At 41.1% G+C, this 23,659-nt stretch overlaps 1 protein-coding gene across 3 annotated transcripts in view; it reads left to right on the top strand.

The window, feature by feature from the left end:
* The window catches only part of cd276 (CD276 molecule), a 71,183-nt gene that overhangs the window by 13,028 nt on the left and 34,496 nt on the right, over positions 1–23,659 (top strand). For 2 of the 3 annotated variants that reach the window (XR_008602582.1, XM_055013077.1), the window contains exons 3-5: positions 1,476–1,544; positions 5,206–5,556; positions 9,344–9,640. Coding sequence is in view for 2 of the 3 variants with exons in the window: in XM_055013077.1 (XP_054869052.1) it covers positions 1,476–1,544; positions 5,206–5,556; positions 9,344–9,640 (717 nt within the window). In the remaining variant the exon portion in view is untranslated. The remainder of the gene's footprint in view (positions 1–1,475; positions 1,545–5,205; positions 5,557–9,343; positions 9,641–23,659) is intronic. The other variant, XM_023274903.3, reaches the window with a different exon arrangement.

Here is a 23,659-nt window from a genome sequence, read left to right as displayed (position 1 = left end):
ATGTAGCCATTATTAATGTTACTAATTGCACTTGTACATTGCTTGCTATGAAATGTTAAAATATCTGCCTTGGGAGAGGTCTGCATGTGTTACTGCTTAAGTGTGCCTGCTGAACAGCCACTAAGTTCCCCTGTCTTTGATTCACCTTGCTTCATGTAGCAACCATAGCGTTTTAGTTGATGCTCACATAATCCTGTAGAGTAAATATTGCTCCTTTAGTAGTTTACAGAAAATCTGAAGAACACAATTGCTTTGAAAATAATTAGTTTGACACTGATTAATTAAACTCAACAGTAGTCTGTTTAACTCTAAAACCAACATAGGTATAATTCAGTTTTTTGAACATTTATACATCAAAATCAGTTTAATGAAAGCCTGTCTACATAATTGGATAAACTGGTGAAGGCTAATAATCCCACCACAGTTATCTAATATGCACACATGCTGTATTTAGAGATGCATATTGGTGCACATGTGTACACTCACCCGTCTACATCAGCTGAGATAGAGTGAAGTGTCTCAGGATTATATTTACCAACAGTCTTGCACATTGCCCTCCAAGTACCCTCCATGTAACAGCTCAGATCCACATATTTGCTGTCTCTTTGCATCCCACACTGTCTCTTAGTCTCGCAGGCAGCCTTCATGCTCACCTCATGTGCCTAGGGAGCATGCAGCTCACTATAGGAAAAACACGCAGTAGAAGCAAATCCGGCAGCATCCATGCCTTGCATCTCTGAGGAAAGCAGGATGGAGGGAGGTGTTGATAGTGACAAGGTGGTGGGTAGTCTTGAAAGTAGAGTGGAGAGCAGTGTGAAGATCACTTGCAGCCTTTTCTAGCCAGCCCTGTGCCTCGCTGCTAAGCGGGGCCCGTTGCCAGCGCTCGCAAAGGCTGTAATGAGTTTATTTCATGTCGGCTGTGAAAGTGCCCGTCTCTGTCTCGCAGGCACTCAAACAGAGCTGAGGCCCATAAACACAAAGTGCAGCGTGTAAATCCCCACAGCCTGACGTCTCACAGGCTGCCCTCTATGGCTTCTGAGCATCTCTTTATCGAGAGGGAGAAGGGAGAGGAGGGTGAGATCCTCACTTGCCCCCTGGGAAGACACGATGGGCCTGACTATGAGGTGCAAGCGCTGCCCTCCCACCAAAGAGAACTTGTGTTATAATCTTTAACCTCTCCTGCTTACACTTGCCTCTTTGCAGAAAGCATGTTTTTCATGTCGAGAGCAGACCTGAGGAGAGACGATCAAACAGTCAGCTACTGAACAGAACATGCCGTTTGTTGTAAACAGCAGCAGATCAAAAACAACCAAGTGCACAGCGATTCGCTTTGGCTCATGGTTTTTCACCTCTGACGAAAAGGACATCAGATGCATGCTTTCCATGACGTCAGTCGGCCTGGCTTGCCCTCCTCTCCTGTCCAATTCCCTCCCCTAGATGCAATGCAAAATGTTCCTCTTGTATTCTCTTTCCAGGTGCGGGTCGGAGTCTCAACACAAGGTCCCTGTGTAGAGATGTGTCCTCCCAGAGCCTTGGAGTGAGTGGTAGGTCAGTGGTTAAACAAGCAGTCAGTGAAAGAGGAGGGACAAGACTGTGATGTAGAATGAGAAAGGGGAGTTTCTATCTCTCTCCTCTCTCTGACATGGCTTTGGTCTGGGTTGAGGGATTAGTGTGTGAGGCTCCACCACAGCCTCTCCTTTGGCTTGTTTCCAGATATTATCTTTAAGTGTGAGCTCAACGCCAGTCTCTCTCTCTGTCTATTTCCCTCTTCCCTTCCCCCTTCGTGTATGAACTCAGTGGTGTGAGTCATCCCAGGCTGCTCGGGGAGTGATTTAATTGCTCTCTCCTCCTCCTTCAACATGCACGTCTCGGAGAGGACTGTCACTGACCCTCCGCTCCTACAAAAAACACCCGCGACCTATTCATTGTTGAGCTACCTCCAAAGCGAGCAAAAATACACACTTCAGAAATTTGCTAGTTATCCCTATTGATGGTGGCACAATACCGCCTGCTTCTGTCATGCTTTGCTGTGATAACTCTTCTGTATTGTGTAGCCCTGCTGAGTGAATGTGAGCACAATATGGGGAGATGGAAAACCCCCACAGCAGCAGAGGAGCTTTTGTAATCACAGTTTAGGAAAAAGCCTTCTGCCGATTTCTCTGTGGGTGAAGAAGAGTAGTTTTTTGACTAGTTGGTATGAAGACTTTGATTTGTTCTCGGTCAAAATCGTGCAGCAACATTTTCCGTCAGAATGTAGTAATGCCAAGCTATTAGCCTGTTTATAGGTATGTTGTATTATGATAGCGGAAGTACACAGTTTTGACAGTTTTCATGTTTTCTGTTTCTATTTGAATCTCTTTTAACTTTTATATTTAGAGGAGGTAAACTCACTCTATTCACCTCGAAGGGCTTTTCATGAGCCATTTAGGCCCCAACGCTCGGACTGAGAACCACAGGTAGAGTATACTGCGCTGGAAAAATCTGTGTATTTTTTGTCCTTCTTCTCTGCATTTGTGTGATTAGACAGTAGGTGGCACTGTTCCTGCAGATAAGCGGGTTGGTGGGGGCATGATGTGGAGAGGCCACCTTGCTGGCATTGGCTGAATGTGATTGAAAATAGGACTGCCTTGACTTAGCAATACCCATCCATATATGAACCCTCTCAGATGAAAGACTTGTTTGTTGTTAATAGGGGAAGTAATTATTGCACCTCTGCAGCAGTCAACTCTCCTTCATAGCAAAGTGATTCAACATCGACATTGGCTGTGTGATAGACAGAGCTCAAAAAGGGGTGAGGAGGCTAAAATGCCACTCTGATTATAACAATTAAAGAGGCTGAACATGAAATAGAGTGTATTGCTCCAAGGGCCGACTGGCTTTTTTTCTCCCCTGTGATGCTGATGAGTGTCTCGGAGTTGTATAACAGCAGACAGGGATCAATGGAGAGTGCTGACTCTTGAGAATACTATGGATGTACTATAGACTGCCTGAGATGGCTACTAATCCAGAATGATTATGCAGTGTACTCTTTGCTTTTGGTCTAGTCTAGACAAAAAATACATGCAGGCACACAGATTCCATTCAGTTCAGTTCAATTCAATTTTATTTATTCATAACATATGTGATCTCGAGGTGCCTCACATAGAAAGGCAAAGGTCTTATAAAATTATACAGAGAAACCCAATAAATCCAAAGTTTCCTTTGGAGTTCATTTGAGCGATGCCCTTTTCAACAGTGGGAAGAAAACACTTAACTTTAACAGGAAGAAACCTCCAGCAGAACCAGGCTTAGGGAGAGCAGCCACCTGCCTCGACCAGTTAGTGTGAGGGTAAAGAGGAGCGAAAATGGGACAGGAGTTTGAAACATATGATGAATAAGACTACAATAAACATTATTTATAAGGGCATACAAATGTATGGACCGAGAAAAAGAGTAGAGAAGAGGAGAGGTGCTCAATGCATCATGGGAAGTCTCCCAACAGTCTCGGCCTATATCAGCTTAAGTAAGGAATAGTTCAAGGTCACCTGACCCAATCCTAACAATTACCTCTATCAAAAGGGAAAGTTATCAGAAAAAGAAAGAGGGGGTATCCGCCTCCCGAACCCATATAGAGAATGGGCTCCACAGAAGAGGAGCCTGATAACTGAGGGCTCTGCCTTCTGTTCTGGTTTTGGAACCTCCAAGAATCCCAAGTAAATATGCACTCTGATAGCATAGTGTTCTGTTGGGATAACATGGCACCCTAAGGTCTTTAAGATCAGATGGGGCTTGGCCATTAAGGGCTTTGTATGTTTGGAGAGGGATTGTAAATTCGATTTTGTGGGCCAGTGACATGAAGGTTAAACAGAAGAAATATCATCTTTCTTGCTGATTCCTGTCAAAACTCTGGCTGCAGCATTTTGGATGAGTTGGAGGGTTTTAAGAGATTTATTGGGACATCCTGCTACTAAGGAGTTACAATAGTCTAGTCTTGAAGTAACAAATGAATGGACTAGTTTTTCAGCATTACTCTGAGACAGCATGTTCCTGATTTTGACCATATTGTGCAGGTGAAAAAGAGCCAGCCTACATGTCATATCCTGATCAAAAATAACCCTGAAATTCCTCACAATAGAACTGAAGGCCAAGGTAATGCCATCCAAGTTAACTGTTTGATTAGATACTGTATTTCTGAGGTTTTTAAGACCAAATACAGTTTGAATTTAGAAAAAAAAATACAGGTCATCCTGTCCTTATTGTTGTAAGACATGCGAAATTTGAGTAACTGATGTGATATGTATAGGGGACATATATATATCTGTGTGTGTGTGTGTGTGTGTGTGTGTGTGTGTGTGTGTGTGTGTGTGTGTGTGTGTGTGTGTGTGTGTGTGTGTGTGTGTGTGTGTGTGTGTGTGTGTGTGTGTGTGTGTGTGTGTGTGTGTACACATAAATCCCCAGTGTTTAAGTGAGAATTTATTAAGAACATTTGTCACTTTTCATTTTCACAAAACACACACACTGCAGTTATTTCCCATCACCAGCACCACCATCAGATTTTTTTAGATTTGGCTAACGATTAAACTGAAGCTATACAGATGTTGTTGCCTCTGTTGCTGACTTTCAGTGCTCTGAGCCATTGCCAGGAGGCAAAGCCTATAGGAACACAAAGTCCTAATGCTTACCTCCAGATCTCCCCTCTTCTTCCCTCTCTCCTTCATTCTGTCTCACCCGCTCCATGCTACCATGCTGCACAAACAAAGTGGATGTTTCTGAAGCAGTCGCAGCATATATTTCAAAATGCTGCATTGATTTTGTTTTCAAAGACATTCAAATTTGAGTAGGTGTCAGTCTGTCACATTTGAACACAGCACACAGAATTAATGCTGTGATTCAGTGAATACTATATGTTTATGCTAAACCCAGGCCAAATGATATTTACTATGATTATTTATTGTCTAGTTTAGACTACCAAGGTGATAAAGGGATGATGTTTGGCATGCAAGACTGACATTCTGAAGACTTCCGAGTTTGGGTGTTTGCTGGAAAGAATTTCTTAAAGTGTATTTAATACATTTTTCACCAGTTGGCAGCTTACTTGACATTCTCCAGCATACAGCAAAAACATAGTCGTTCAGTAGATAAAAACACCATCACTACTATTATTTTTTTCATTTCAGGGGTGTTTTCCTCTTATTGACATCAGTTGTCCCTTGCTTTCTCTTATAGCTGTGATGGAATTGCAAGTACCGGAGCAGCCAGTGGTGGCGCTTTATGGCAAGGACGTCACACTCAACTGTTCCTTCAGCCACGCCAGCCCCTTCAACCTGTCTGATCTGAGTGTCTTCTGGCAGCTGACAGACACCAAACGCAATGTGCATGGGTACTGGGAGGGACATGACCAGCTGGTGGACCAGGCAGAGAGCTTTGCCAACCGTACCAGCCTGTTCCCCGCCCAGCTGGGCATGGGCAACGTTTCCCTCCTGCTAAGCAGGGTGGTGGTGGCTGATGAAGGCAGCTATACCTGCTTCGTCAAGGTGCAGGACTACGGCAGCGCTGCTCTGTTGCTACAGGTAGCTGGTAAGTCAAGCTGTGATGCTTGTGACACACATGAAAACAAGAATACGCCCATGGAATGGGAAAACTAGTGTCACTGTAGAAAGTAGATAGACACTTGCAAAAACCCAGAGCCCTAACCAATAGCAGGGTTGCAAGTTAGCTTTAGCCCGACAACATACATGTGAATACTCTCAAATTAAAGGTGAAAGTCTGCACTTGATTTCAAATCCATTGTGGTGGTATACAATATCCAAATATTTATGGACCTCTGTGTGTGTGTGTGTGTGTGTGTGTGTGTGTGTGTGTGTGTGTGTGTGTATATACATATATAGTAGCTGTTATATATAAATACATAGCATTACCTCTCTCTATGTGAGATGTATAGAATTGTGCAAAGGTTTTTCTCACTAAAAGAAAAGTAAAGATGCTGTCAAAATGAATGTCAAGAACAGTTTTTATTAGTTAATTTTATTTTCAGTACTGCAATAGACAAACATTTAATCAGTAGTTGGTGTGAGAACCAGTTGTGTTTATGAAAACACCAACTCTCTTAGATCCACATTTGTACAGTGTTGTACAGGTAGGTTGTTTTAGGCATGTAGGAAAACTTGCCACAGCTCTTCAGTGAATTTTGTCTATCTCCATTGCCTCTGTATCTTCATGTAATCTCAGACTGACTCCATGATGTAGACATTGGGGACTCTATTGGGGCTATATCATCTGTCGCAGGACTCCTTGTTCTTCTTGTCACTGAAGATAGTTCCTTAAGACTATGGCTGTGTGTTTGGGCTTGTTGTCATGCTGCAGAATACATTTGCGATTGTTCAGACGCCTCCTGGAAGGTAATGAATGATGGTTAATTCCCTAAAACCTTTGCACAGTACTGTAAAACTATAGTGCTAAACTAACAAATGTCAATATTTTATATGAAGCACATTGCAAATCATTAGTCAATCACTTCAGTCGAGGCAAAGAATACAACCTTAGGCTTACAGTAGCCCATAACACAGTGTGGCATTTTTTTAGGTTTAATAATTAACTGAATCATTAAACAACTAGTTGGGAGAGTCATGTAGGTATCAGGTGTATATTAATAAAGATGGTCATTAATATGTTAATTAAGTAATAGCCATACAGATTCATTCCCTTTTGTGTTCAGAGTTTTAGTTTGTGGTGTGGGGCAAGCTGTAAAAATATTGCAATCTATGCTTCCCATAATGTAGATACATAAATGCCCTCATTTTTCAAATTATACCGATCAGGCAGAACATTATGACCACTGATAGGTGAAGTGAATAACACTGATTTTCTTTTCATCGTGGCTAGACGACTGGGTCAGAGTATCTCCAAAACAACAGCTCTTGTGTGGTGTTTCCGGTCTGCAGTTGTCAGTATCTATCAAAAGTGGTTCAAGAAAGGGGTGATCTGGTGACAAGGTCATGGGTGGCCCAGGCTCGTTAATGCACGTGGGGAGCGAAGGCTACCCTGTGTGGTCTGATCCAATAGACGAGCTACTGTTGCTCAAATTGCTGAAGAAGTTAATGCTGCTTCTGATACAAAGGTGTCAGAATAAACAGTGCATCACAGTTTGTTGCTTATGGGGCTGCATAGCCACAGACCAGTCAGGATGCCCGTGCTGACCCCGTGCACCGCCGAAAGCGACAGCAATGGGCACGTGAGCATCAGAACTGGACCTCAGAACAATGGAAGAAGGAGGCCTAGTCTGATGAATCATGTTTTCTTTTACATCACGTGGATGTCCGGGTGCGTCGCTTACCTGGGGACCTCATGGCATCAGGATCCACTATGGAAAGAAGGCAAGCTGGAGGAGGCAGTGTGATGTTTTGGGTAATGTTCTGCTGGGAAACCTTGGGTCCTGCCATCCATGTGGATGTTACTTTGGCACGTACCACCTACCTAAGCATTGTTGCAAACCATGTACACCCTTTCATGGAAACATTATTCCCTGATAGCCATAGACTCTTTCAGCAGGATAATGCACCGTGCCACAAAGCAAATATTGTTCAAGAATGGTTTGAGGAGCACAACAACGAGTTTGAGGTATTGACTTGGCCTCCAATTTCCCCAGATCTCAATCCAATCCAGCATCTGTGACATATGCTGCGCAAACAAGTCCGATTTATGGAGGCCCCACCTTGTAACTTCCAGGACTTAAAGGATCTGCTGCTAACATCTTGGTGCCAGATAGCACAGCACATCATCAGGGTCTAGTGGAGTCCATGCCTCTACGGGTCAGGGCTGTTTTGGCAGCAAAAGGTGGACCAACACATTATTAGGCAGGTGGTCATAATGTTTTGCCAGATCTGTGTATACGCCCCAAATTTTTAATTTTAACATCACATTTAGGTACATCTGATGACATCATCCCTTAGAAATGTTTGAGTGCAATATAATTAATCTATATTTCCTCCGAATAACTAAACAAACTAAGAAATACATTTGGTTTTAGTGAGGCATTCTGTACAGTATCTTCATTACGTCGACCACATAATGGGCACATATGCACTAATAGTGTGCAATAAATGTGTCACACATTTAACTATGTTGGAGGTGATATAGGATCATTTCCTCTCACGAGATGTAAACAGGTGATTAACAGCTTCCTCGGTGCTGCTGAGCTGCGTTTTTGGTCAATAAGCACTGATTGTGGTCTCTGTCATGGTCAATATCTGCTGACTTTGATTATTAGCTGTTGTTACGGTCAATCAGCCATCACTAACATCTTCTCTGCTCTTTGACTACATTGCCCATCTTCACAGCTGAGAGCCTTTTATTTATTTATAATGATACTCTGTGCCTTTCCCTCCTTTTCACATTAACAATTCTATATCTCTTGTGAGATTGTTCCTGTATCCTCCAAGGATGAGTGTGCATTAGGCGGTGTTAATGAATAACATTTTTTTTTGTCTCTCTGCTGGGGAAAGGGAAAACAATGTCTCCAACAGTGACAAAGTGGTTCCATTTTATGCATTAGATTTATAGATATTCTATTTTTAGCCAGCATTTACAGTTAACATTGTGGAGTTCCTTCATACTGTGCTGGGAGAAAATGAAAGGAGGCCTCAACGAAAATCTGTCAGTCAGTGAAATGGACAGCTGGGGAAGTTACTGTGTGCCACACTAAATCTGTCTCTGTGTTGAGAGTCCACTTTTCAAAAAGCAGCTCAGACAAACTTATTTCATCTTGCCCTCAGCTCCACCCCATTGTTTGCTGTGCAATGATTGGCTCTGGGAATACAGCAGCCTTTTTTTTCAGCCACCTCTGTGCTCATGTTTTAGCTCAAGGGATTGGAAAAGTGTGGTTCCAGCCGAGGCTGACGACTCTCCCCTCACCTCCGCCCTTCTACACTCTTTTCCGTGCCATAGCCCGAGTCATCCCAAATCTCTCAGCCTGCCAGTTTTTTCCCAGGACTGCCCACCTCCTCCTCCTTGTTTGCACCGTATTTTCCTTTCAGAGAGTGGCTCAGTGCTTTGGCTCTCAGGAGAGAGCGGCGATAGAGTGTAGGGATGCAGCATCAGGATGTGCCACAAATGCTGTCTGTGTCTGTGGGATCTTAAGCACTGTGTTATGCTAAGCTCCCTAAATATAATTAAGAATTTAATGGGAATCATGTCAAACAGTTCCCAGGGTGACACTCACTGCAGAGAATCTAAAACTAGCAATTCTGCTCTCGTATTGTCTCCTTATCCTCACCCATCCTTACCCATTCCATTCTGCTGTCCCCCCCCCCCAACTCCTCACCCATCTCCTTCCCTTCTTTCTGTGCATTCCGCCTCTCTTTCTCAGCCACCTACTCCAAGCCTGTGGTGACTTTAGAGCCTGAATCCAACCTGCGGCCAGGTGACGAGGTGGCCTTGACTTGTGTGGCCTATGGAGGTTATCCTGAGGCCGGCGTCATATGGCAGGATGGAGCCGGGCGCAATCTGACCGACAATATCACCACATCAGTGGTGGCCAATGAGGAAGGGTTGTTTACTCTAACCAGCATCCTGCGGGTCGTGCTGGAACCCAATAGCACCTACAGCTGCCAACTGATCAACCCACTACTGGGCGAGGAGGGCAACGCCTTCGTCACAATCACAGGTGAGAATGGGTCTTCATCTCTCTCTCTTTAGAATAGGCCTCTGTGCCTTTCACTCAGTATTGTCACCTCCATTCATGTGCAAGGTAAACAAGCTAATATTCACTGGCTTCATGCAGTGTTTGACTGTTACTAGCTCAGACTAATCTTGTTTTCAGTCATGCATATGCAGAGTCTCTTATTAAAGTCTTGTATGCTTTTGTGAATCAATCTGTCCATTGAATTTTCTGCTGTGGAGGCTTAACTTTTTTCTTTGTCTTTCCAACTCACAGTAAAGCTGCAAAGAAATGAATGAGAAATAATGAAATGTCCAATTATGGTCCAATAACCATAACCCATCAGTTCTTGTGCATTGTTAAATTAGATCAGTGGGTGATTATTTCCCTGAGGATAGTCAAATAGCTGTTCATCACATATTTCATAAGACAAAACAGTAATGAAAGAATGTGCAAGAAGCAGTGATTGGTCTCCTAGCAGCTGTCTGCAGGAAATGTTTGCTAACCAGGAATTAGATGGATATGTTTGCCTTTCTCTGATTGTTTGATGTAATCTTGAGTTCTATGTGTGACAGTACATTTGTAATAGATCTAATGGTCTCCTCAGCCCTCCCGCCACCGCCCACTGCCCATGTCCCCCTGGCCCTGCTGGTGTACTCTGTGTGTTAAGTGCAAGGAGAGTACCGTGTAAGGTGGGCCAAGGCTGGGTCTCTAATGGGAGCAGCACTGTGTGAAATGGCTCATAAATAAGTAGAGGTGGCCCAAGCCTGCACTCTGTGCTGAAGCTGTTGCTGGAGCTCGGGCTGTTGAGGCGGAGGTCGAGGCAGAGGTCAGAGAGTGCTGCTCCACTGGGCTGGGAAATGACTGTGCTGTCTGGAAACAGGATGGCCGATTGGCAGGGCTGGACGGCTCGGGGAAGGTGGCCTTTCTAACACTTTGGTTGGCCTCTTTCAAAACAGCACAGATAACCAGTCAGAAGTGGGAGTAGAAGGTATTAAACACATGGTGAGAATGAAATACGGCTGTGAAGTAACTGTTAAAATAGTCTTTGGCTGCTATTTCCCCTCTCCTTTTGCTAGATTGATGTACTATTTTTGGTTTTTGGAAATAGATATGATGGTGTTATTACTTCATGCCAGTTTTTTTGTGTCTTCTATTTCCTCTCTATAAATGAGACTCTTTCATTTTGAAAAATGCTGATTGAGTCATCTGGATTGGTGATTTAGATGGTCATGCATTTGGTCTTTTTCCCAGGAGAGGGGAGTCGATGTGAACCATATTGATGTTTTCAGTTTTTCCCTTTTTTGCAGCACTATGGAGAGTAAAAATATTCCTGTTCACCTTCGTTCTACCAACATACTTAACATACAAGAACTACCAACTGGGATCCCTAGAGACCCTAAGAATAAACTACTATAAGAAGAAACATCATAGCAAAATGTTAACTAATTTCTTCTAAAAATATTATGTGTGTCATTAATGTCATCTAAAGAAACAGGTTGTTATTATTTTAGGAAAGGTGCAAGTGATTTGCATATAGTTTAAAACAAAAATAGATACCTTTCTTTAATACAAATTGCTGCTTTTATCCCAAGTACAATCAACAATAGTCCTTAAACCCCTTTTTAAAACTAAACTTTGATACTGCTATCATTTAGTTTTCAGTAATTTCAAGTACACATTATTTGTGTTCTATTTTTATGACTCAAAACTCAAGCAATGCCAAATGTGGCCAGCCTTGATCTGCTTTGTCATTTGTTGTCTGAAAAAACAACACTGATGTCATTCAAAAGTACGTTATAGAGATATGGTGTAGAATTATTACAGCTAAACTCACATCTAAGAACAGAGCAAACCTTGTCAAATAGTTGTCCTTGAATACCCCTACTTCTCGGTATATTTGTGTCTTTTGTCACACTCACACCATGTCCTGATTGTGCTGTGACTGAACGTCAGTCGTATGCATGATACACTGTTTGAGACTTATCTTACATAATATAACATGAACATTTAATTTTGTAGTCATTAAACATTTTGTTCTGAATTTACGTATTGTATTTCTGACTTGGAGAATCATCTTATTTTCAGAAGAGCAATATTTAGGGTTGTAGACCGAGCACGAGGGAATCTGCCTGAGAGTGACCCTGCTCCCCCTGATGGTTTGTGATTCATTATAATAGGAATCGTGCTGCATGATGAACTCAGTAATTCATACCTTTTTAAAAAAGTAATCTGGATGCTTTTTACTGTGGTCATTACATTGGTTATTTTTTTGAAAAGTGCCTATTACAGCTGAAACAGAAAATAATTATATGAAATCATCAGAAACAACATTATCCACAAAAACATGAAAAACTACATTGCTAGTAGAAAGCTCTAGAAAGATGCCTCTGAGGTCTGCGGGTAGCCAAATCTTTTAACTCTGTCTGGTAGCTGATGTGAATATGGGCAAAATCACTGACAGCCAAAAATATTATGCTGATGGACTTTGAACATACTTGTATTAGAGCAAATAATCATGAGATAAGCATGGAAGAGGCCAAACAACTTTGTTCTAATCTTAAACCATCTTATTATTTGATGGCTTACAACCAACAGTAATACCAGAGTTTTTGGAGATGGATACTTGGAGCATCAAATACAATATTAAAGCTGTTTTTATAGGCTTTGATTGTCATTTCTGTTAGCCAGAATGTCATGGTCCTGTTGTTAATCAGCATGAACAGACCCAGTCAAAGGAATCAACCATCAGAAAAACAGACTGAAAAAAGATGCTTGGCTAAAGAGTGCTGGAGTTGTTGAAGTGTGATGTGGTAAAGACTCAAAGAGGGACAGCAAAAGAAGCAAATCCACAAATAATCTGGGAAGAACCCTTAATTAAAGCAGTGGTGATTGTGGTTTTCAGCAAATGGGTGCACATGAATAAGAGTAATTTCTCAGTAGGAGCGCCAGCACAGCTTGATGATGGCCCAAGTTGTTAGTAAACACACAGAAGATTTATAGTATTTTGCGTGGCACGATACAAGGGGGCTTGTTTGAAATGAAAATGTATTTGCATTTGTTTACAACAGCTGGTGTGTGCTTAACAGTTTCTGTAATTAATTTTGACCCAGCAGAACTCTTCTGCTGGAGTAGCAGAGTGTGCCGAGCTTGAGTTGATATAGCGAAGGCAGTTGCTGTATACACTTACAAACAGAGCACACCACACTCAGGCAGTGGCGAATCCTATTATAAGAATGGGGGAAATCTGCTGAAAATTCTAAATAGACTATGAAAGTGAAAAAAAGAGTAAGAAATGGCAGAGTCAAAAAGGGAGAGAGAGATGGGGGAGAGGTAGAGAGTGAACAAGCATGTTAAAATTTCACACTCTTCTCAATCTCTGATTGAAAAATTACAATAGTAATACAGATCTGCCCCGGGCAGAACAGGAGTTTGACAAGGTTAATTTTGAGAAAATGAACCCTTTACCGACACTAAGCAGAGCACTGTGTGGTCTGGCATGGGCTACACGTTGAGAGTATTTGTGGAGTCATCCATGTTAATCTTACCTTTTTTAATAGTTACCACCAGTTTAACCAGACTACCAAAAACATCCTGACTGTCAATAACATATTCACAAGGCACATGCACAGTACTATCAGACATCTCATAGTCAGTTATGTAACTAAACAGCCTCTTGGTGCTGGTCAGTTTTTAAGCCGAGCTCTTGAACAGGGGGTGTTTTTGTGTTGCTGGGATATTGATAGATTTGCAGAGTGAAGCAAGGCTTAGGTGCTGGGAGACCCACAGGAACAGCTGGTATTAATGAACAGTCAAATGATGGAAAAGAGCAGCTTCAGTCCTCAAATGAACCGTGGCCTGTCTGCTTGCTGTACAATGTGCTTGTGTACTAACACCTCCTCCCTTCCTCCTTCCCCTGTCTTTTTGCCTCATACTGTCTCACCCTCCCAGCCTACTCTGACCACTTTGTTCTGCTCAAAAAGAATAATGTTTTTGGAGGTTTTGGGGATCAAGAGTCTGAATCCTACTTTTCCTGATCCTTTTCTGAATGTGGAGCTTTAGCGATGTATCCCATCTACCGGAGCTGTGTGATTGGTGCAGTGTGTTGTCTGATGGCTGGGTTTCAGGGCCTGTCACTGAACACCCCCTCCAACACCACCCCCACTCCGTCTGCTTGCTCTCTCAATGAGGATGGCGCCATTTCCCCGGCATCACTCTGCTGGCACAGCATTTACAGTGAAAAGTGTGCGGATGGAGATAGAGTGAGGAAAGGAAGGAGATAGAGAGATGAGGCGGGGAGATAGAGAGAGGGAGCTAAGGAGGCAGGGTTAGGAGGGGCCAGAACTGGATGACAGAAAGTAAGATGAAGACGACAACATTTGCTGAGCTCAGAGTTGTGGCCTGATGGGCTTGAGGTGGACCCACTGATGAAGAGAGGGACCACTCCATCTGGTGTAGAAGATTTTCTTCTGAATTTTCTATCTAGCTGCCATTCTCTGGCTCTCACTGGACATCTAAGTCCTGTCCGTGTGGCATTGGCATGTTTTCCCCAAATTTGTGTGGGTGTCCTGCACATGGTATGATTTCCTCACACATTCAAAAGATATAACCAGATAAAGAAGATAAGAAATTTCTTTTGTCCTATAGTTACAACGTTTGACTTTTTCTAAAAATGACTTTCTGCATTTGCTAGTCCAAAAGACTGAATGTTAGCTAAGATAAACCATAGATTATATATTTACTGTATATAAGATGGACAAAGCCTTCGGATCTGAAAAGTGAAACTAGTAGAGAAATGTTTTTAATTCTTGATAGCAGCTAGCAGGGGACGACTCCTGTTGCTGCAAAAAGATGTCTGATTGTATAGAGGTCTAGGAGAAAATGGCCCTACTTCTCACCTGATTGGTTACCCGTGTAAACATTTTCTTAATGAGCTTTTGGTCTCAGTAGTTTCAATTGTCCTTTAATACAGCATGGTGCACATTTTTTGACCTGTGATCCTATTTTGAGTAAAATAGATAATAAAACAGGGTCAAGTCCACCCCTCGCTTGCTTCAAAAGACCAAGGTTTGTGATGGCCAAATGGTAAATTTGAGTCTTCAAAGCGGTAGTTAACAAACCAGTGTGTGACATCACAGTGACTTTATTCATCTTTGATATAAAGTCTATTGGATGCACATCTATGAATTAGGGTTAATATTAATGGAAACAATACTCACATATGTATATTGAAACTGTATTTGGTCCCTTTGATCATTACTTCTGTCCATACTAGTCCAAATGAAATACCCTCCCAATGGGCGTCTTTCAGAGTTATAAATGCTTCTTGATGCAAATTTCCCTCTTGGTGCTACTGTTTCTCAACCACAGCTGAGCTCAAGGAAGCAAGCAGCAATTTTGTTACTAAAAACACTATAGAAGATAAGGGAAACAATGACAAATTTTCAGAAGTTAATACTTTCCGCCGATAGATGACATGACTACATCTGTGAGAATAAACTTCCATTGTTGTGCCCGTAGGTGGCACAATTGATACTGACTGGGCCTAGTTTTATTTGCTGTGCATCAACCCCACTATGTGCCCTTGCTTGTCAAATGGATTTTTAACCAACTGTCATGGACCCTCACCCAGCCTGGCTTTGCTGCTAATATTAATCTCCCTTGAATCTCTTAGAGCCCACACTCTAAAGGATAGCTCAACTCAGTCATGAAAGGCCTTTGTGCGAGAATAAACATGGTCACTTAGAATTACACTGTACTTTTCCTCCCATGTCTTCTACACAAAATAATAACGTTTCCTCAGATCCTTCTAGTTTCCTTTTGACCTCACCAGTTTTCTTCAGTCTTTTCTAAGACAGCTTATTCCTTTCTAGGTGTAACGCTATTTTTGTCTGGGGTATTTCCCCAAGGACACTGTGTTTTTTACTGTATGACTGTGAAACACATGCATTCTAAAGCAACCTTCACTGGGTAAATCAAGGTTATAAAACATCTTTAATTGCTGTATAAACATTGACCTTTGTCATGAAATGAACTGTAACACAGGTGCTAATGGTATGTGGTCTGCATGAAAACAGTCAACCATTTACTAGCATTTTTTTGTTATTTTTTTGTTTTTATTATCATATGTGTGCCACGTTGCGTCATGCCCCTTTTTATGGCTCTGCACCAGTGACAGCTGTGGCCGGAGGCATTATGTTTTCAGATTGTTTGTTCTTCTGTCCACCTTATTCTCATGAGTGCGATATCTCAGGAATGCCGGGAGTGAATTGTTTCAAATTTGGCACAAATGTTCACTTTTACTCACAGATGACCTGAACAAAATTTAATAGTCAGCACTCACTGTGAACACATTATGGACCATATCTTGAGATTAATCAATTGGTTGAAGAACAAATGCTGCAGATTGTGGCAATATTTCACATGTGGTTGGATGCTAAATTCCCAATGTAAAACTGTGGTGATTATATAGATTTCCTGTGCTGCAGGGTCGAAGATGTCTTTTGATGATGCCACATTTTAGAATTTGTAGAATATTTGAAGCAATATCCAAACTTGAAGCTATATTGTCTGCTATCAGATTCGTCTTTATGAACCAAGCATGCATGCACATATGAGGAATTTGACTCTGCTTCTTATTCCTCTGGGAGAATTTACACACTAATACGGTATATACAAACCAGGACAAGAACATTATAGCTCTAGTCTAGTCAAATCAGTGTTATTTATATATTTCTATGTCATAGATAATTTAAAAAGATAATTGCCTCAATGGGGTTTTACAGTCTGTTTAGCAAACATCTCCCCATGTTATTCTGTGGAATTATATTGTACATGTCAGTATGGTTATTGCCTCCATTTCATCCAAAAAAAAAACACCTTATACCTGTTTACTTCAAATTTCTTCAAAGTCCTCACCACATGTATTATATGTGTCTGAACAGACATGGATATAAATTGTAACTTCACTGGTTGGTGGAGGCATACAACCACAAGGCGGTAATTCTAGTTTCACACTGTGTTATTATGTCTTCAGAGCTTAATCCTGACATCACGTTGCCTTCCAAATAGCTACCTGCCACGTTCACCCAACCTATGCAGCGGCTATTCCTCTGTTGTTTCTAAGAAGTCTCTCAATGAGTGTTTTCACAGAATATCATCATACACATTATTTTCCTGCCTCCACGCCAATGACAGATGGGGCGGCAGGTATTATGATCTCGGCTTGTCCGTTTGCCTGTGAGTCTGTCTCTAGTCTCATGAACACAATATCTCAAGAACATCTCAAGGAAATTTCTTCTGATTTGGCACAAATGTTCACTTTGTCTCAAGGACAGACTGATTAGATTTTGGTGGTCAAACATCAAGGTCACTGAGCCGTCACAAAACTTATGACCAAGAATTTGCATGAAATTATGACAAAATTTCACACAAATGTCTAATAGAATAAAATCATGAAGTGATGTAATTTCATATCCAAAATGTCAAAGGTCAGCTTCACTATGACAGCATAGCATACTGAAAAAAACACATTTTTGGCAATTATTAAATGCCAGAACTCAGGAATAGACAGGGACATTGTGACAATATTTTGTATTGGATTAGATCTTGAGTGTCCACCTTGAAACGGAGATATTTACAATTTCTACAAGACAGCAGGACAACAACAGGACAGACACGGAGGTAAACAGCAGCATGACTGGTGAGCAGAGTCATACAACAGCATGGCAGTAATTTTACTTTTCCCCAAAATGTCTGCAAATATTTTTGGAAATGTAATACATTTATCTACCTCAAATTAAAGTAAAAGCATTGCTGTGATGTAATTGCCATAGCTGCAAACAGAAAGACGCAGTGACGTACTGGTTCTAATGTTCTCTTATTAGAGTAACTGTTGTGGTAAAATTGCAGTAATTGTAATTCGCCATAGAATATTTTCCTAGCGTGTTTGTGCCTTTTTCTCATTGGATCTCCTGTCAATAGCTCTGTCAATCAAATTTGAAGTAATATGTTGTCTAAAATTATATTTTTTTCTCTAGCTTCCATAAACTACCACTGTATTGGTCCTCGTTCTGTACTGAACATGGACTAATTTAAATGCAGTTAACAGAGCCTTCAGAGAAACAGAAAACAGCAGTATAAATAATAAATTTTTTTTTTAATAAATTTTATTTATAAAGCGCTTTTCCAAAAACTCAAAGACGCTCAATGAATCTGTTGTCAGTAGAGCAGCAAGCAGGCAACTTTCTCGACCAAGCACTGTATTAATTAGCGTCCAGCATACAAACAGGCCTTCTTTCTCTTGCTGAATGCATGCTCTGTCTTATCAGGAGCCCAGCTAGGGAAAACAACCAAATAGACAGATGAAGTAGTGTAGGCAATCTAAAATAAATTCAGGTAGGCAGCAATGGCACCATTGTAAGCACATTAATTCCTATCAGGATTATTAACTGGGGCCACTTGCTGCTGTCAGTGCTTTAAGACGTTTGAACGTCCTCTTCTGGGCCTTCAGTATACTAAATTTTATCCCTGTATTATGGCCTGGGCAATGATATTTGTCATGCTCCCAGTCTTACTTTAACAGCTCAGAGGGATTGTTGAGTTGGATTCAGTTGTGGGCAGTTGCCGGTCTGGGGGCTGCTCTTTTAGAACAGTACAATCACCAAGATAAAATGAGCTCCTCTCCTTTGTGCTGGGATTTATTCTCCCTTTATTAGCAGCCACTCTTCCATCTACACTTTTTAGCAGTAAAGTTAGTGTCAGCGATTTTAATCCAATACACTTTTTGTTGAATTCAGTGAATATCTCCTCATGGTCCGCTAGCTGTCTGTACTGTGCGTGCACTGAAAAACAATTGGTGTTCGTACGCAGCCCTGGCTTTGTAAAAAAATAACAACATATCAAATCCTGTGCAAGATTGTGCTCGTGCCCAGGTTAGGGAAGAAAAAGGCAGTGAGCGCATGTTAACTGTGTCAATATGCTAACTAGATAAATGTTAACAATCTTTCTCTTGCATTGTAGATGTCACCTTTAGAAGCTCGTGGCACTATGCCCATGTCTTTTTCTTTTCCACATTTAAAATCTTCATTGATATAGTGTTTGCTCATTGATAGCTGTATGTTCTGCATTTACTATGTAAGAAAAAGTTGATCAATTTTGAATTTATTCCAATTTAGATAGGCTTCAGTAGTATGAAACATTCAAGAAATATTACCAAATCAGTATTTTAGCCCCTGTGTGTTAACATACAGAGTACATTTATGCTGCCTGTATATGTATGTCCTGTTTTTGTGTTTGTCTGCATGAGTAGACCTTGCAGTGTTTGTTCCTGTCTGTTGTGTGTCAACGTCTGTTTAATCAAAAGTAGGGTCCATCTTTGCCATCATAGCAAGGCAGTATGATGTTCCCACACTGCCATCTTCCCACAAACAGCGGTCTGACATCTTTATGTCTGTTCCCGCCTGGTGGAAACCTGTCTCTCTCTGTCCTCATTGGCTTTCCTTTTCAGGACACTGTATTTACGATGGCAGTAAACACACAAAAGCCCTCCTTTGTTATTGATCGGGTTCATTTTGATTTGAACTCACAGCAAGGACTATCACTGGGACCGGTGGGGCCCTGCAGTGTACATTTCACACAGCTCCCTCCAAATCCTGTAAGAGGGATTGGTTTCGGGAGGTCTGTCATCAGTCTTGGCTTCACGATATGAAATCATATTAGTTTCAGCTTTTCACAGTTACTGGGAGAATAGCCACCCACAAATGGCTGGGCACACCTTCAAAGTTTGGTTATTTAATTATTCAGCCCGTTTATTTCATGTTTAAACTCTGCACCTGATAACACTATGAATTATTTTCCTGCAAAGGATGTTTGCAACCTCAGTAAATTGCTTTGTTCTTTGCATGCAAACAGCCCAAATTAGTGGCTGGCAACACACAAAGACCATTGTCTAGCGCTATAATGTGTTTTCAATTAGGAGGCATTGAGAGATTTAGCTTATTCTCAGGATAGGTGACTCTTTTCTTCGATAGCTCTAGAGACCAGTAATTGATTACCAAGTGTGAAATGGAAGTTAAGAACGGACTGTGTGGCTGTGCCCCAGAGGAGAGCAGTTTGGAGCAGGCGCAGTGTTCAACTCACTCACCTCCTTCGTAACTGACAGTTTGACTTGAAGATACGTAAGCACCCGCTGACTCACTGCATGATAAGAAATGCACCTATTACAGAGCCTTTTATTTCAACCCTAGTGTCAAATATCACAGTAATGACTATGATCAGGCCATGCTGTGGTCGTACTCCTTATGATACCAGTTTGAAGGGACAGCGGCTTGCGATGACTCACGTCCCCTTCAAGTTGCATTAATATCTTCCCACTGGCTCGGACTTTGTAGCCACGCCTGTCTCCCCAGAGCCTGACAACGTGCAGCTCATTACAGACAAACTGTCCACAAGGAAACAAACTTGCTCTTCTTACCTTATTAATATTGTCAAGTGTGTTTAATTTCATCACTTGCCCTCCTCGTGCATGTTGACGCAGTAAGTGCAAATCTCTGTCAATGGCGGAGACAGCTCAGTGACCCACACCACAAGAGTATGTCATATTTATAATGTATCTGTCTCAATGCTTTCAGCCACTTACTCAACCAGATGAAGAGTGATATTGTTTGAAATGTCGTGTTGGTTTCCAGATGTGGTTGTTACAGGGGTTAAGGAATCCAAACAGTGCTAAAAGTGTTGTAGAGTGTATCTGGTAACCAAGAAATTCTGAGCTCTGTCTAGAAGTAGCACAATCCCCTTTACCACTACAAAACATAATGTGTTGTTTAGTGAGCTTTAGAGGTGTTACCATTGGACAGAACCATGATAGGTCTCTGTGCTATGCTAAGCTAACTGGATAAAGTGTACTACTATAACATTACCTTCTTATTATTGTTCAGATGCGAGAGTCGTATCAATCTTCTCATCTAACTCTAACCCAGAATGCATAGGAACCTGTTTATAACATATCTGAACGATCAGTATCATAAGACTCATAATCAGTGAAACATTTGGATGCCTTTCTGAAGATTTTTTTCTTTTATACACCATGGCATATACAATTCAGTTGAGAAAAAAGATAACATAAAAAGCATACTGCATACATTTTAATAGTGATGCATCTCAGCATCCCACATTGCTGCATGTTGTTCATACACGTGCTAAATGACACCTCAAGCAGCCTGACAGCTGATGCCCTTGGATTGTAATATTTTGCCACGTCTCGGTAAAGCCACGTGATGTGATAATGTGATGACATTGTGGGGGCTCGATGATGTAACTGGTTATAGGTTTGAAATATGTGCTGCTTCAGCAAAGTTATGACTTACATCCAGAGATGAAAGTAAGTGTGTCCTGTTTTGTATTGTGTACCACAAGAAGAATTAGTGCCGGTCCTCCAAAGCAGGAATAGAAGCTGTCAAGGTTACAGAGTAAAATAGGATTCAAGTTGTAATCCTGTACATTCTAAATCTGCCATTGATTCCACAAAAGTGTCTTAAAAACATTTTTCCCTGTATTTCTGTGTTATTTGTCATATGTTTTAAAGCAAGGGCCAGACAGCTTCAAAGACAACAGCAATGTACGCTCTCTTGGTGTCAAAATATGATTAAAAAAAAAGGAGAAAAAAAAGAGGCCAAACTCATTTTAACTTGTGCTTCAAGGTCTCTCTGTCTTTGTCATTTTGTAAATAAAAAAGAATACAGTCCAGAACTAATCGGTGATTTTCCATTCTGTAGAATGTGAGCTCTTAAGCTAAGTGTACAGTATGTATCACGTTTAGACACATTCCCCATCACATACAGTAATTGTGACTCACTTAAACCATTCTCAGTGTTACAGAGTAGTATGTATATCATCTACAGGAGCACCTGCCAGCAACTTAAAGCTGTTGGTTTACATGTAATTATACGGTAATCAAGCCCTCATGATAGTGCCTTGTTAAAACTGCAGCCCATCATGCTGTTTGCAAACTTGGGACTGTGGTCCTCCAGGTGTCCATTGTTCTTTAGAAAGAGCATTGTCGCAAAGTCGTGGTCCAAGTGAGAGAGCAAGTTTTGTTTTTATTTACTCAGAAAATGCCTGCTTGCACACATGCCGTTTATAGCAGTGACCTGGTTCACATAGTCACACCTGGGAACAACCAAAGTCCTGATCTGCCAGTCAGTGAGCAGTTTTAGGGGTTAATGCCTAGCTGAAGGACATTTCAGAATACTTTTATGCTATGTTCTAACATGTATACTTTCAAAAAATATGAAATTGATCTTACTTTTGTCCTTGCTGCACTCTTTCCTACATCTCTAGCTCAATTTTTCCTTTTGCCTCTTTGCATTTTGTGTTTATGTATTCAACAAGAGGGGCATAATGTGGTGTTGAAAAAGAGCTAACTTTAAATTATCTGATGACATTTTAATTAAATTGCCATCAACCACGATGTCAAATTTAATCTTTTGTTTAGTCATTTCCTTGGACTTTTTCTGAACCTGCTTACAATGCAATAAGCCCTCAGTGTAGATATCTTAAGGTGAATGAGAGAAAAAATGAGCTCATTTGTGCATTAGCAAGCCATGTTTTAGTTGTAATATATTCATTTTGTGGAAGGGGCCACTCTTGTGGGACATTAGTATGAACATATTGTCCCTGACTCGTTTCTCACCCAGAGGCTGAGCATTTTCTCAGGCTAAATAACTTAGCTACACACAAGTTGTAAGACTGTGATTAGCTATATTCCACTGAGAAAGAGATTTACAGAGCCATTTTTTTCAGTCTGTCCAAGATACCATATTTTAAAAGTGCTGGAAGGAGACAAAGTACATTTAAGCAATAAGCCATGAGAAGCTGTAGTTGACAGTGATTTTGGAACATCTTAGAGGCATTGTTAGGGACTCTTCTAAAACAACTGTCACAGCACAGCCTCAAGTAGCTTTTTGCTTTTGTAAAATGACTGCAATAAAGAAAGAATGTAAATGTCCCATAAATGTTATATTTTAATGTAATTTCAGTCATAAATAATGACTCTCTTACCAATGTGAGTGGTGAATTTTGGCTACGAGATATTTTACAAGAACTTCACACACAGTCGATCAAAATCTAGTGAAGAAACTGTTTTATGATGTAGACTCAATAAATGACTAGATTTTCTAAGAGGAGCTATATGTATCGATTTAACAGAGCCCTTAATGGACATGGTAAATCTGTTACAGTGTTCACACCCAAAATCTTTGAAATATCTTCTTTAATCATTTCCTGTGACAGCGGAACTCACTGCTAACATCCAGACTGTAGTATTTATTTAAGCAAGCAGATAAGTTACAGTAAAAATGTCTATATTTCCTTGATCTAGCTAAATATGTTGCAAGGCTGCACATCAAATAATTACACACTGAGCATTGAATGATATGAACTTTATTTGTGCTTGGCTTAAGATAAGACATTCTCTTTGCTGTCTCTTCCTGATAAGGCAGTGATAAAGGATTCAAAGTCTCTGAATTATAATTTCCTCGTAAATTTCCTGAAAAGAACACACAGCACCCATTCTAGCCCCAGGGGTGTCAGGGATTTTTTCAGTAGCAAGATATGACCTCTGACTTCAAGAGCATTTGTGTTTATTTGCATGTAAGCTAATGAAAATAAACTATCAGGGTGTGAGGTGGTTAGGTGGTGTTCATGAGATGAACGAGCTGACCTGCACCAGAATCCGAGCCCGGCCTAGCTTGAGAGCTTTGAGAATATTCATCTGTCTCTCCAGTAACTACCAAAGACTGCAGCAGAGGAAAATGAGAAATGCTGTTTTATAATGAGAGCCCTAGGCAGAGACATACAGAAGCATGTCTTTTAAAAAAAATCTGTCATTATATATTCTCCTAGTAATACTGCAGTGGGAGACGCATACAAAGAACTAGCACTCTTTGAAGAGGCCCAGGCCCTCTTTTAATGTTTTGGATAGAGCTTACGTCGCTTTGTGATACAGAGTTAAGCTTACGTCCTGCC

Source organism: Amphiprion ocellaris, chromosome 1 (genome assembly GCF_022539595.1).
Source record: "Amphiprion ocellaris isolate individual 3 ecotype Okinawa chromosome 1, ASM2253959v1, whole genome shotgun sequence".
Taxonomy (NCBI): Eukaryota; Metazoa; Chordata; class Actinopteri; family Pomacentridae; genus Amphiprion; species Amphiprion ocellaris.
This window is presented reverse-complemented; position numbering and strand designations above follow the sequence as displayed.